The sequence below is a fragment of the Pogona vitticeps genome, chromosome 1 (genome assembly GCF_051106095.1).
Source record: "Pogona vitticeps strain Pit_001003342236 chromosome 1, PviZW2.1, whole genome shotgun sequence".
NCBI classification, from domain to species: Eukaryota; Metazoa; Chordata; class Lepidosauria; order Squamata; family Agamidae; genus Pogona; species Pogona vitticeps.
Genome location: NC_135783.1, coordinates 277,777,494 through 277,793,020, shown reverse-complemented (window position 1 = coordinate 277,793,020; position 15,527 = coordinate 277,777,494). Strand labels below are relative to the sequence as shown.

Sequence of the window (15,527 nt, the reverse complement as noted above, 5' to 3'; positions counted from 1 at the left end):
AACCAGTGTATATTCATTAGTAATAATTCTCTCTCTATCTCTGACTATCTCTCTCTCTCTCTTAGCAAATGTCACACCTTCTTCTTTCTAACTCTGCAACTGACTGACTGACAAAACTCTGCCTCTTCCTCTCCTGTCCTCTCATTGGCTTATGCACATGAGGATCTGCTGTGATTGACAGGAGCGACTTTGGCATCCATTACAGTATTCATGTTCATATACGAATACCCCATCTCTAAAAGCATTTTTCAATCTCTATATCTGAATATATCATGTGGCACTGAAACAACAGTCATTTCAGAATATCAGATACACACCACAAATTTAATCTGCTCATCTGACACTAAAAGGAGAGTTTTTCTGTCATTAAGTTACTAGAATTTGAAACAGGCACGAGGGATCTCCTAAGTTGGTATAATAGACAGAAGAGAAAGTTAAAGTAATGAGTCTAAAAGAATTATGTTGATAGGAAAGTAGTTAGTTGCAAATAAGAGAGTAATATCAGTTCTGTGGAAAAGTGTATGAAAAAGTTATGACATGCATTTTTCAATAAATTGTGAAATTCCAAACTAGGCAAATAGCATAGTTAATCAAATTTCAGGCTTCAAGGGGTAAGTTGATTACCATGGGGGAAAATCTTTCAGTCTCCTTGGGAGGTTCTGCTCAATTTGCTAAGTACATTATGCTGTATATTTTCAGATACACCAAGTATGGATTTCTGCTGAACTTTTTGTCACTGAGGCTTCAGGTCTATACGTATTTATCTGGGAGTTAACTCTGATTTAACTCAATGAGACTGCTGCATAGACATGCATAGATTATAATGGAAATCTGCTTTGCAGACTAAAAACAAGCAGTAATAACAGCTTTAATTTCTATGAACATTGCATCTGTGTGGAATAACATTTCCTGTGGAAACACAGTCTTTGCCTTATTTTAAAATATATCTTGCGTGGCACTAAGAGATACCACTGCACACCCACACTAGTATTTCAATAAATTATTCTTAGCATTTTATTACTGCTCCTTTGGAGGTTTTAATCCTGTGAAAATGTGTACACTTTGCGTAAGTGATATCAAGGTCTTCAGAAATGTTGTAGTTCTCTATTTCAAAGTCCTGAACACATTCTTCTTTCTGATCCCACCAGCTAATTCCTCTGAGAGGTGTTCGGTAGGAAGCCTTTCTTTCACCTGTGCCTTGGGAACTTGCTGTGGAGATATGGATGGATCCCCCAGGCTTTTCTCACCCCACACACCTGCCAAAGGCTTGGCGTCTTCCTTGTCCCTTCTCTCTTTACAACCTGAGTTGACTGAGTTGCCACTCCACAGAATGCTCAACCAGACCCAAAGAGGGAGACAGAGGCCTCTCAGAGCCCACTGCGTCTGAGCCTTGAAGCATAGCTGTGCTTCTTATTTGCCGTTGAGTGTCCCCATTGCCTGCCATTGACACCACTGATGCCATTGACTTTCCTTTCTCACAGTTTGGACACAAATCCCAATAAACCCCAATGCTCCTTTGTGACCAGCCAGGATGGGGGTAGCAGTAGAACTTTTACCCTGTCCAGAAGGGTCCATAAAAATGTTGAAAAAGGGTGAGGGCAGTTTGATTTGAAGAGAGATTGAAAAAGGCAAGCAGACATTGGGTTGCAAGTCTCTCCTCTTTCCACACCTGAGATCCCCACAGTTTATCTCTGCCTCACTGCCCAGGAGCCGTTGTCTTCAGCTGAACATTGGTACCTGAAACATGTTCAACTGAGAAAATTGTGTTTTGGGAAGATGGGGAACAAATGAGTAAGAAATGGTGTGCAGTTTCTGTGCTCTTCATTCATGTTTCAACCTTTTTTGCTGTCAAACTTGGATCTTTCCCCCCTTTTCACCTGAAGCTGGGCCAGGTTCAAACATTTATCACAGTCATGTCTGATTTGGCCCTGAATCAGACTTGTCATTAAATTGCAAATCTGGTTATCAGTGATAACCAGAAATTATCCCTAAGCTAAACTGCCCTGATTGTCCAGCTGGTGATTTTAATTCCCCCCCCCCCAAGGCCTGATTTAAAAAAAGAAAATCCTCTGAATTCAGTCAGAGCAACACAGATTTAGCTATCAAATACATACAATATTGAGGCTGTATTTTGAGAATCAGAAATCTCCTTTTGTAAAAAGCAGGAGTGATTTACACCCTTTTCATGGCTGATGAAGAGAAGACTTTTTTTTGTAACTCCCTGTTATGAAGTTACTTATAAGTACTTTTCCTAATGTTGTTTCCCCTGGAATAAGAAAAAAAAGTTACATCGAATGGAATACAAAAGTATGTCTTACAAGGTCGGGGAATGAGCCATGTGACCCATGGAATAAAATTCTAGGTTATGTTATATGCTTATTTGATCTCCACAACTCTTTGTGAGGTATAGATAATTTTAAACAGGAAGAGGGAAAGGTTTTTAAAATACCCACATTAAGCCAGATGTAATGGTTACTGTTTGTAAAGGCAGAACTGCTAGCAAGGCAAGATGAAGACTGGGGATTCAGACTGTGGATGATGCACCGCCTGCCTCCAGGCTGAATTATCTCCCTTAGAGTTGGAATTTTACTTTTTAAAAGGAACTAGTTGTGTTTGTCATCACTGAGTTGCCTGTGTTATCATCTTATGCTCATTAGTGTTTGCATTTTGCATTACTGACACAACAAAAAAGTACAGTTAAATATTCCCCAATCCTCTCCATTAGCCAATTCTATTATACCTTGAAAACACTTAGGAAGATACAAAAGAGAGCAATACTTTCTGTACTACCTAGGAATGATAATAATAACATCTGACAAACACCTTTAGAAAGAATTTCTGAGAGTTAAGAGCTTAACTTGTTAACACTACCAAAAAAAAGAGGCCCTTTGTGCTCAGTATATGGTTTTTGCAATGCAACTTGTTCATACCCCTGTATCCAAAAAACTAATTATCAGTTTACGGTAATCTCTCTAGATTGAGAGTATTCCTTGTTATACCATTCCTTGTAAGTAGTACTTCTAATGCTCTGGCGAGTCTGTAGACAAAAAGGTGACTGGGGCTGCCAGACATCTGTTCCTGGACAAGCATGTTAGAATACATATGTACATGTATGCTGGCCTGTATATTTACATGAGCTGTACCTACCACTCTGGTGAATGTGCACAACTCTTACAGGGTCTCTGTGGTTTGTATTGCTTTGGGAGCGTTCCATTCCAAAACGTTTTGAAGGAATGTCAGTATATTTTCCTGTACTCCCCCCCCACACAATTTAAGGCTATGTTAAAAGGCAAGCATACCTGCTTGTGTGCATGTGAATGCAGACATATGGTTGAAACCAACCATGCTTAACAGCTTATCAAAAACATTCTGCTAAGGCAAATATGATTATTTTTGAGTTCGTCCTCTGAGCCAAACAATAACTTCTTGATTAAAGAGGTGATCGTTATTGTTACGTGGTACAAATTCAAGAAGAAAAGGCTTCCTTCAAAATCTGAAACATTCATCTAAATGGCTTTCTTCTTAAATGATTAGGAACTCCAACAGTAAGGCTGGCATGGGGCATGTAAAGAAAAACAGTTTTTATCAGCGAGATGATTCTTCAGATACAGGAAGCTGGAGAGCATATGAATAAAATAAGTAAAATTGAAGTTGTTTTTTTTTTAAACTCAGCACTATTTCTAAACACCATTTCATAGAACCCAATGAAGTTGACAGTAGCATGTTTATTTGGGAAGAAGTTAAAGAATTGTTCAAAAGAAGTAGAACTTGCATAGTCCTAATACAATGGTTTGGGGAATTTTGAAGTTAGCAATTTTTTTATTTTATATTTTGACAATGATCCTTCTTTTGTTTCTTAAGAAACATATACTTGAAAACAAGTCCAAAGATAAACAGATAGATAGGCATCCTTCAGTCTCAAGAGTCTATGATAACGTGCTCTGTATGGAGGACTTGGAACAGCATCTAGTGTGGCTGAGGAGGCCAATTCAAGAGTGACAATCCCTTCCACACTGAAGACAAATACAATCTGTCCCCTGTCCAGCTCCCTGGTTTTGCTCATTTTGGGACTGCCTCTTTGCCTCGGCCTGCTGGACAAGTGTCTCTTCAAATTAATAAATAAATAAATAAATTAAATAAATAAATAAATTGGGAGAGGCCATAATGCACGGCCTGCCTCCAGGCTGAATGCTCAGACGTCAAGGTTTCCCAACTGTTGAGGCCCATTCCTAAGGCCTTCAGATCCCGCTTGCAGATATCCTTGTATCGAAGGTGTGGTCCCACTGGGGTGATTTCCCTGCAATAATTCTCCATACAGGAATTCTTTTGGAATCCGACCATCAGCCATTCTCACAACATGCCCAAGCCAACGTAGACAGCACTGTTTCAGTAATATATATATATGCTAAAAATTCCAGCTTGTTCTAGGACTGCTCTATTTGGAACTTTGTCCTGCCAGGTGATACCAAATATGCATTGGAGACAATGCATATGGAATGTGTTCAGCTTCCTCTCCTGCCGTGCACAAAGGGTCCAGGACTTGCTGTAGTACAGGAGTGTGCTCAGGACACAGGCTCTATAGACCTGGATTTTAGCGTATGCCGTCAGCTTCTCATTAAGACATACTCTCTTTGTGAGTCTAGAGAACATGATAGCTGCTTTCCCAATGTGTTTATCCAACTCGACATCTAGGGAGAAAGTGTCAGAGATTGTTGAGCCAAGGTACATAAAGTCTTGAACAGCCTCCAATTCTTGCATGGAGATAGTAATAGAGGGAGGTGAGTCCACACCCTGGCCCATGATTTGTGTTTTCTTCGTGCTGATTGTTAATTCAAAGTCTTGGCAGGCCTTGCTAAAACAATTCATGAATTGTTGGAGGTCTTTAGCAGAATGGGCATCAACGGCTGCATCATCGGCGAAGAGGAACTCCTGCATGCATTTCAGCTGGACTTTGGTCTTCGCTCTCAATCTAGAGAGATTAAAGAGCTTTCCATCTGATCTAGTCCAGAGATAGACACTTTCTGTTGCATTCCAAAGGTGTGCTTCAGCATGACAACAAAATAAAAATAAAAAAATCCAAAACAGGGTCGGCATGAGGACACAACCCTGTTTCACTCCACTTCGGATGTCAAAGGGATCAGATGTTGAGCCATCAAAAACTACAGTGCCCTTCATTCTTCATGAAAGCATCCGATGATGTTAAGGAGTCAAGGTGGACATCCAATCTTGGGAAGTATTTTCAAAAGGCCATCCCTGATAACCAAATCAAAGGCCTGTGTGAGATTTATGAAGGCCACAAAGAGTGGCCGTTGTTGTTTCCTACATTTCCCCTGCAGGTGTCAGAGGGAGAATACCATGTCAGTGATGGATCTATTAGCTCAAAATCCACACTGTGATTCTGGACAGACTCTGTCTGTAAGCACCTGGAGTCTCTTCAGCACAACATGGGCAGCAGCTTCCCTACAACACTGAGAAGAGAGATGCTACAGTAGTTATTGCAGTCACCTCTGTCTCCTTTCTTCTTATAGAATGTAAGAGTGGTTGCATCCTTCATGACCTGTGATGCTCCACCTTCCCTCCAGCAAAGACAAAAGATTTCATACAGCGCGGTGGTGATGATCTCTTTACAGCACTTCAGCACTTCAACAGGGATGTTATCCTTCCCAGGTGCCTTGCTGGAGGCAAGGGAATCTAAGGCCACTTTTATTTCTGCTAAAGTTGTTTCACTGTCCAACTCTTTCAAGACAGGCAGGCACTCAATATTATTTAGTGCCTCTTCGATTACTACATTCTCTCTGGAATATAGCTCAGAGTAGTGCTGCACCCAGCGTTCCATCTACTGTGCTTGGTCCTGGATGATCACTACTGTAGCAGACTTCAAGGGAGCCGATTTCTTCTGTATTCGATCTAAAGCCTGCTTGATACCTTCCATACATTCCCTTGATGTTACCTGTGTCTACTGCTATCTGTATCTGAGAGCAGAGCTGAAGCCAATAATCATTGAAACATCTGGCAGCCTGTTGGACTTTGCTACGAGCAGCTCGAAGAGGCTGCAAGTTGTACTCACTAGGACAGGCATTGTATGCTGCTCGAACTCTCCTCTTATCCTCAATGGCTGGCATCAAAGATAAACAAATAATCTAATAACAAGGATGAAAGAGAAATAACAGAGGTTGCAGAACAATGTTAAAAATCAGCAGCTGTGCACTACCAAAAGTTTCCTGAAATAACCAGCAGCAGAAAACTGTGCTAAGCAAAGGGCCAGCCATGCAGCAGAATAAGGCAACCTGCTTAAGGAGGCATCCTAAAAGAAGGGGTACATCAGGCAAGAACACATTGTTGTGAATGCGCCAACAGGATTCCTTATAGTATTGTCCCTTGTTGTTAGTCATGATTTGAGCCTTGAAGCAGATAATATTATAGGCCAGGCCTGAGCAGTGGAGCCAGGAAAGTTCTCTGTATACATTATTCTCAAGCAATACTTCTGCAGGTGGCAGTTAAAGGAGGTGTTAAGGGGAAAGGAAGTGTGGATCAAATTAGATGGAATGCACATTCTCTGTTCTGAGTGCATTTCCCCTCTGGAGATGTGTTTCTATCAGAGATAGTATGAGTCTGGAGTCAGCTATGCAAATAAGCCTGTGTTTAGCTTATAATAAGCAATCACAAAATAAAGCACAAATGTGACGGGGAAAACAGTTGTTCAAAGAGGTATCTTTAGCATTTGAGAGATCGCTGCTTCTAAATGTAAGTGTATTGTGTAGTTTGTGTAGTTCGAGCCCACAAAGGCCTTTCTTTCCTATAAAAGAAACATGGATGGAACAATCTCAGGTGCTTATTAGGTAGCATATTACAGCAACTGACCCTAGACATTATCAGGGTGTGGATGACAATAAATACTGTACAGAAGATGCAGGGAGATGTTAGGATGAACTCAAGCTCCACCCTGATGTTTTCTTTGGTAAAGATGCTTTGACTATGTGAAATCTTCAACTGTTTTGGGTCTTTTGGTGTCGTGGAAAACATACCTGAAGCACAGCACCCATGTATCTGGGGATAAACGTTAAGACTCTACTGATTTTTCTGTCTATAAAGTGGTATCTAATTGATGTCTTTTTGCTGTTGGCTTTTTGATTTACAGTAGAATGCAAAAGCTAACAAGGGACATTTTTTAGTTCACTCGTGTCCAACTCTAGGAACCATTCCTTTAAGGTTCCTGCTCCTCTACAAGCTATTAAACCATCTCCCATTCTATTCTCAAAGGCCCCACTCCAGGGATTTTGGAGATGGGAGGTTCAATACTGGGAGGAAAAGTGTAATAGTCTTTATCTTTGGCTTTCCCTGCATCAAAGAGCCTTTTTTTAAAACCAGGGGGACATCACAGAGATAAAAGGCATTGTATATTAAAAATGTATATTTGTGCCAACAAAATGTCAAGAATAGTATATATCTGTGAAAATGGACTTTTAAGCGTCTTTTCTTTTTCCTTTTTCAGTTCTTTTTGTTTCGTGGTTTGTCATATTGATGGTCAGATGGTGGTACATTTAGGGGTGCCCTTATTATAGGCCAATTGATTTTTGTACTTTCCCTTTTTCCCCACTCTTGCGCCTGTCTTTCATGTCCTTGTGACTTTCTTTTGCTTTATCGGAGGTGTTTCTTGAAGTAAATCTCAGCCACTATCTGTCATCTTCCACTTTTCTTGCTATAAAGTCTGCTAAAATGGTCAGCTGTGCAGTTAAAGACACATCTTTAGAATGGGATCGGAAAGAATTACAGCCCAGGGGAGTTAATATTTCTCTGAGCCTTTTTTTTTCTCTCCAGGATATCTTTGGATTCATGGCCAACCTCTATTTTTAACCTCTGATTTGGAAAAGCAACTGGTTTTGAAAGGTTTTTGTTAGGATTAAAATGGCGTCCTATAAGCTGCAGTCCTTGCAGAACAAAGGCTAAATGATTGATATGTGGTGAAGTTATCTTTATCATTATAAATATTATTATTGTGATTGTTAGCCATACATTTCAAGACCTGTATATTATATGTGGATGCTTGCCAGGTTCTTTTCTTATAAGTCCTATTATACTTCACTGAGAAGAAGTGAAGTTAGATAGAAGAGATGCATTCTGTTAGATAGAAGAGATGCATTCTAAATTATTCTTCCTTGCCCCTGAGCTTAAATTTCAGATAGGTGATTATGTCTTCAGAGTGGTGGAAAGCAATTTTTATATGTGGCTGGAGCAACAGTATTGGTATCGTATTGCAGGGTATGTACAGTACTGCAAGTCTGTATAGTTCTTTGTAGGAATGCCATCATGCAATGTGCTGTTTAAGTAATTATGCATCTTAACCTAAAACCTCCTCTTACATTGGTGGTAATACAAATGAAATGTGTGAAAAGGGAGCCAGTCAGGTACTTTCAGTTTGCAGAAGAACCTCTATTGAGATAAGCATTAGTGGAGATTAAATGTGAATCTCTGTTATCTTGAGTAAACCAAGCTCCTATTCTGGCTTCTGTCTTAATTTCTGACAAACTTCTGTCTCTGTATAAAGTCAGGATACTGGGAGGTAAGTTGGCGATGGTAACATCTGCACTGTTTTTGACTTATTAAATGCTTCTGGCTGTATATGTATAGGGGAGGGAGAATTCCATCCATTTCCTAATGAAAAGGGGGAAAATTACAACATGTTTTGGAAATGAAGCAGATGACCTCTCTCCAGTGGAGATCTTTTTCAGCTTTGTTACCCAAAGAAGACTATTACACTGGAGATATTGCACACACAATATGTCATCTAGCACTTTGCTATGACATTCTTCTGGGAGGTACAGTGGAATATGTGGATTATCACATGTAGCCAGTGGCAGTTCTTATGATTACAACATTTGAAAAAAGTGCTGCTGCATTCACGAGAGAGAGAGACAGAGAGAGAGAGAGAGAGAGAATCCAGTTTAGATAGTGCTTTGATATACATGTACATGAGTACTGTACATACTTCCACATGTATAAATTTTACTTGCACATTTTGGGGAGTTATATGCTGTAGGATGTTTGTTTTAGTATTAGCGAGCTTGGCATACTGAATCAGCATTCCCAATACAATGAAGTATTTTAAATCAAAACCACTGACTCACTAACTTCTACTGCTGGTACCCAGCTTTCCACTCTTGGTCATGATAGTTAAAGGGTAAGAGGGAAAACGTCATCTCCCCCCCCCCCCGCCGCCCATATATATGAGTGGATGACTGCAGGAGAAAGTGTGTGGATGCAAGGTAATTAAGAACAGAATGACACTCAGAGAAAAGTGAAGCATCTTTTGCTAGGTACGGGATGGGATTGTGAATTGGATTTTCTGTAAGAATGCCAGGAAAGATGGGGTGGTTGTTATAACCTTCTTCCATAAAGGGCAAAGCCTTTGTTCAATTTCCAGCAAAGCCTGAGAGAAACCATTTCAGCCTATGCCTCATTTGTCTTCCTTACATTGTGCTATTGACCTGCCACATAATACATGTCGATTTGTGTGCTTTTACATTGAAAAATTCGTTATTCTTATGGCATTGGAGACAGATACTGTGCAGTCCCTTTAGAGCCACACTTGGCCAAATTAATAAAAATCCAATATTCCCTTGTAAGAAGTGTTGGAGGGGAGGTAGTACATTCCTTTGTTTTAAGCTTTTAGCTGTTAACAGAAGATAGTGTTCTTTATGGAATATTGACCAACATTTTGAAAAGACTGCAAATTCTCTAGAGTTAATGCCTTGTCCTTAAATAAAGGTACATGGACTATATAGGTAGAATGGAATTTCTAATGTGAACAGGTCACTCAGTGACTGGTTTTGTGGATGAACATGTCAAAGGTCTTATTCAAATACTTAAAGCAGCTTAATTATGCTTTTGTTCCTGAAGAAATGAGGTGAATACAATTGAAAATGTTGATAGAGATAATGAACACTTGAACCATTTTGTTGATCTCTAAAATATAGGCTATGAGAAAGGAATCTTATTTCACTTCTCAGAGAGGTAAATTAGTTCAACGAGAAATGCGACAGGTTATTACTGAGCAGGTTGTGAGGGGGAAACCTTGCCACAGCATTAGTAATTACAATTTCAAATGTGTTTTTGTGGCACAGTATTCTGAGGAATTAGAGTTGATTGTAATTACGATGCAGGTAAGCAGTTACTCACCATAATTATACAAACAATTTGTTTGAGCTTAGTTGATGTTCCTAAACTATAGGTTATACATGAAAATATTCTGTTTGTTTCTTCCCTCTTTCCAAATAGGGTTGTCAGGTTTTTTTACGCTCATATTACTATTTCTACTACTTTTTCCAGTCAAAATAAGTTTGGGACATCATATGGCCTTATCAATGGCTTTATGTGACTTATCACTACTAAGTAATTATTTTCTTTCTAGGAATCTTTAAAAGTTAGTGATAATCTGGGTCTCTTAAAATGCATGTGTTTCCTAACAAATGACAAGCAATAATACACACCAATGATTACATTTAGCAATTCTAGGCTTGGATGTGTGGGAAAGCAAGTTGGAGAGGAAATGAAATGATAACATGGTGGGTAGTTGATTAGCTTGTACTTGTATCTTTAGAACTGTTTTGCATGTTCATTTAAAAATACATAGTTGCAGTACCTTCCATTTCTTATTAAACACACGGATTACAAGTGACAGACTCTTGCTTTGGAAGAATGAGCATTCCCTCATGAGAAAAGTATTTAATTGCTTTCTTTAGTGGTTTATTATAAAAACATCAGAATTCTATGGCAAATCTTAGAGGACTCCCAGCTGTAATATCTAAGAAATAGCAGTGAATGAATGAAGTTGGCAAAGGTATTCATGAAAACATAAAAGAAGAGCCACATGAAAGTCAAGTGATGGTTCCTGGTTCTCTAAATATTATCTATTTATTGACTTTGTGAATAGAAACAAGCACATGCTTTCTCCATCCATGATTTGTAGATATGTGGGAAGACTTACTTAACTGAACTAGACTCAATAAATCAGGGGAAAAAAAAGACAAAATGTTGTGGCACCTTAAAACCCAAATGCTATAATTTAATGTGAGCTTTTGTGGACAGGTCCGCTTTCTCAGACTTAATATAAGATGTAATTCTGATGACTTCTGAGTACATTTTACAAGAATTTGTTATCTGGTTTCTATGTCATGCTCTAATTACTTTATATTATTAATTTATTTAAAATATTTTTACCCTGCCTTTCTCCTTGAAAGGACCCAAGGTGGCTGTAATATTACAGTTACAGTTAAAAAAGAAGCTACTTTCAAAAAAGAAGAGCCATGTTTGATCAGAACAAGTGCCTATCTAATCTAGTGTTCTGTTCACACAAATGGTCAACCAGTTGTCTGTGGGAAACCACAAACAGGACTACCTTCCCAGCCATTGATATACAGAGGCACTCTGTTTTTGGTACTGAGGGAATTAGTAGCCACTGATGATCTCAAACTCCATCAATTTGCTCAGCCCTTTAAAAAAAACTTATTTGTTTTTCTTTCCTCATTTAAAGAATGTTCTATTGCCATTCTTGATATGACGTGATATGTTCCCTCAAATTCTGATTTACACACCTCATTATTTGCTTGTGAAGTGAACACAAACCCTGTTTTAGTGTGTTGTCTCAGTTGAGTCACTACATCCTTAGCTTCTCATACATGTTGTAAATATAAAAACAATATATGATAAATAATATTATATAATATATAAAAAATATAATAAGTTCAACTTTTAAAATCCTGGTGAAAGAGATAATGCATTCATTTAAATGTACTTTTTGCTACCAAGTCATAAGGAGAACTTTGGAATTTTTCTTTCTCATTTACCTTTAAGATAGTTTCCCATGTCAGCCAGGGAGGAAATCATTCAAGTTTAAGTTTATTGTATTGGCTAAAAGCCGTCTCAATTGTTTAAAATACAAATATAATCAAATAAAATCATAATAAAATCACAGACATATAAAATAATAAGTGAACCTTCATATCTGGGAGTCTCCCACACAATTGATGGTGATGGCTCTCAGGAAATTAGCATGAAGGTTTCTGGCTGCTTTTGCAAACAGCGCTGTTCTGTATGTAATATATGGGTCACAATCCAAAAGTAACTTGACCACCTTTGTCTGAGGGCTTTCGTCCTGTAGAGCAGCCAAAATGTTACCCAGGAATTTTTCTCTGGGGTTTTGGTAGAGCTGACAGTTAAGTAAACAGCGGACAACATCCTCTGTCTCACCTGCTCCGCAAATACACAGCATTAGATGCTTGGGGAGATTCATGTACCTGCCATCTAAGACAGCGGTTGGCATGGTTTGGTAATGGAGTTCTGTGAATACGGTTCTCAAGGAGGCAAAAGTAAGTGCATATAAGTATTACGCCCTTGAATGGTTTGTTTTCAGCAGATGGTACCAGTGAGAGAAATTTGAAGAGTGAATTAAGGCTAAGTCCTGGTCATTATCCAATTTGTAGAGCCAGTCCCTCAACATTCTTTTAACCCCCAGAAAAAAAACAAAAATATCTGTTGAGAGGGATTTAGATTTTAGTAGGGTTTGTACTGAATTTGCCCAGCCGCCACTCTTCCATTGATCTAGCATACAATGTTTAGGTAGACGGTGGTCGGACATATCCATCACCCTCTTATAGTAAGAGAGTATAGCTAGAGTTGACCTGGCTTTAATGGACACCATACCGGTCTCTGTTCTAACAAAAGCTGCTGGGGTCCCCTGGGGTGCCGTGAGGATGTGCCTCAAAAATATATTATGTCCTACTTCAAGTTGGTGTAGGTTGTTCTGATTCATACCCCAGATCTCAATTCCATAAAGTATTTGAGAGATGACCCTCCCAGAAAATATTTTTAAAGCTGGGGTTATGAGTTTACCACCTTTAAGATGGAAAAATTTGACCAGAGCATGGCTAGATTTCTGAACTGATATTTTCGTGCTCTGTATCTGAGATTTCCAGCAGTTTTTCTCATCAAAATGCACTCATAGGTACTTGAAGGTCTGGACTTGTTCTATTTTATTTTCGCCTATAGTCCAGCTAAATTTGGGGGGATGCTTCCCAAAAATTATCACTTTAGATTTTGTGTAATTTATTTTTAGTTGCTCTAGGTGGCTAAACCCTTGGAGCTTATTTAAGCTTCTCTTCAGTCCCTTTTTGTTCATAGATCATAATACAATGTCATCAGCATATATAAGGCTTGCAATCTTATAATTCCCAATTAAAGAGGGGAAATTATCTGGATGGTTTAAAATTGTTACAATATTATTAATATAAAAGTTAAAAAGTAGGGGTGTGAGTAAGCACCCTTGTTTTACCCCTTTGTTAGTATGAATTTCCTTTGTCAGCCTGCCATCTGTGCTAATCCTTACCCTCAATATTGTGCTGGAGAATAGTTCTTGTATTAGGGTTAGGAGTCTCTTATCGATGTTGGTCTCTGTGAGCTTATCCCACAGGCGGTTTCTGGTGATTGTGTCAAATGCAGAGAAGTCAATAAAAGCTGTGAACAGCCATTTGAATGGCCTGGTGGTGTATTTGCATACAAGATGATGTAGCATGTAGATTTGATCTACCGTGCTATGGCCCTTTCTAAAACCTGCTTGTTCCTGGTGAAGGATATTATTTTTCTCCATCCATTTAGCCAGCTTCTGATGCAGAAGACGGGTATAGAGCTTGGAGCTGGTATCCAGTAAGCTGATTGGGCGGTAGTTCTGGGGATGGATTTATCGCGTTTTTTATAAATTGGGAAAATTATACTCTGCTTTCACCCCTTGGGAAAGATTCCTGTAGCATGGGAAGAAATCATGATTACATACAACTCATTTCAAAGAAACAGTTTCATTATGGATAGTTCTAAGTTGCCATGTTTTGAAACAAACCATGGTTAATGTTAAAGTGTGATCACCAGTCTGAAAACTATTCTTTAAAAAACAGCTTTCAAAAATTATTGTGTTAGGTGTACTATGGAGTATTTCTTCTTAAAAGTTCTGCTTACTTGCATGTAAAGTGATCTGTAAACCTCCTTTGGTCATCTGTAGTGTGGTATATGTACAGTATCTGAAATATCAATATTTCTCCCTCTCATTTTTCAGTTGTAAAATTAGAAACGTGGTTATGCTTAGTTATGGGTTGGTATTTAATAAGTATTTGCATTATTAAATTTTGCATTTAATTTTTTTAAAGATTTTAAACAAAAGGAAGTATTCTTTTTGGGTAACAAATTAACCTTTATTCTACAGGATTTATGAACGTGTTATAGATCCTCCAGACACAAATCTAACACCTGGAAGCAACTTGTGGCTAGGCCAACGTAACAGGAAACACAGCTTCTTCAAGGTAAGGCTCAAAAATGGAACCAAAAGGATAAAGAGCAATATGATCACACATCGATCTCTTCAAAGTATCCATTCATTATTTTCAAAATAACATTAGCATAACATAGCTAAAATGCATATGTGTTCCATGCATGAAATACAGGAAATTTTGCTGATCAAAGTGACATAAGTTTGCATTGATTATGCAATTTTTCTTGCATAATTAGGTACATTTTTCTTTCATAATTTGATTTGGCTCAAATACATCTGTATTTTAGAGCAGGATACAAATAGGGGGTAATGTATCTTGCCTTTCTCATCCTGGCACCTTCTAGGTTTGTTGCCCTACAAACAATATGACTGTAAGTTGGGGATGATGAGACTTGTAGTCCAAACAGATATGAATGATGTAAAGTTGAAGAAGGATGCTCTATGCTCTCCGTAGACAAAGGTGTATTATCTCTGTAAAAGAGAATAGATTGTTTGTTGTTTAACACCCCACCACTGTCTCTTAGCTTCATGGCAATGATCTGTGTGACCATGTCTTAAATCAGTTTCAAGTCTATAAATCACACCAGGAGATACATATGCCATCAGCTTATTTCCCAGCCTATGAAACAGGTTCAGCCACGAGACCTACCTCTGGAGACTTTAGCTATGTGAACTAGTCCCATGTTTGTAATCTGAGATGAAAGTAGGTTGCATATGATGCCATAATCTTGAGGAGAGGGGATTCTGTTTTGCTTTCTTTAGCCTCCTGTGACCTTCCCCAGTTTTATTTTTTCAATTTCAGGTGATGGTTTCCTGTGTGATATATGTTTTTCGCATTTTCATTGTTTAGAATTAATGAAACTCCATGTCATTGTAGCTGTTGCAGTAAAAAGATCACTTCTTTTGGCTTTGAGCTCTATAGCGGTCAAAGCACAGATTTTAGAGAAATCTGTTTCTAGAAGGCATGTTAAATGCCAGGTCATTGAAAGGTAAGACAGCTAACATCCAAGATTTGATTTTAGATGAATATAGTGACGTGTTGTGCATTACAGAGACCTGGCTGGATAAAGCTGGGGATGTCAGCCTTTCTCCACTTGTTCACCTGGGTTCTTCGTGCAGCATCAGGCTAGACCTGGGTGGTTGGGTGGTGAGGATAATTTGCTATAGGCTATCAAAATTTAACCACGCTTAGCAGATGCCCTGCCCCACTGCT

General features: G+C 38.7%; 1 protein-coding gene across 4 annotated transcripts in view; it reads left to right on the top strand.

Annotated features, from left to right (window-relative positions):
- The window catches only part of NELL1 (neural EGFL like 1), a 670,736-nt gene that overhangs the window by 160,373 nt on the left and 494,836 nt on the right, over window positions 1–15,527 (top strand). For all 4 annotated transcript variants that reach the window (XM_072985884.2, XM_072985883.2, XM_072985886.2 and 1 more), the window contains exon 5: window positions 14,249–14,345. In XM_072985884.2, coding sequence (XP_072841985.1) covers window positions 14,249–14,345 — 97 coding nt within the window. The remainder of the gene's footprint in view (window positions 1–14,248; window positions 14,346–15,527) is intronic.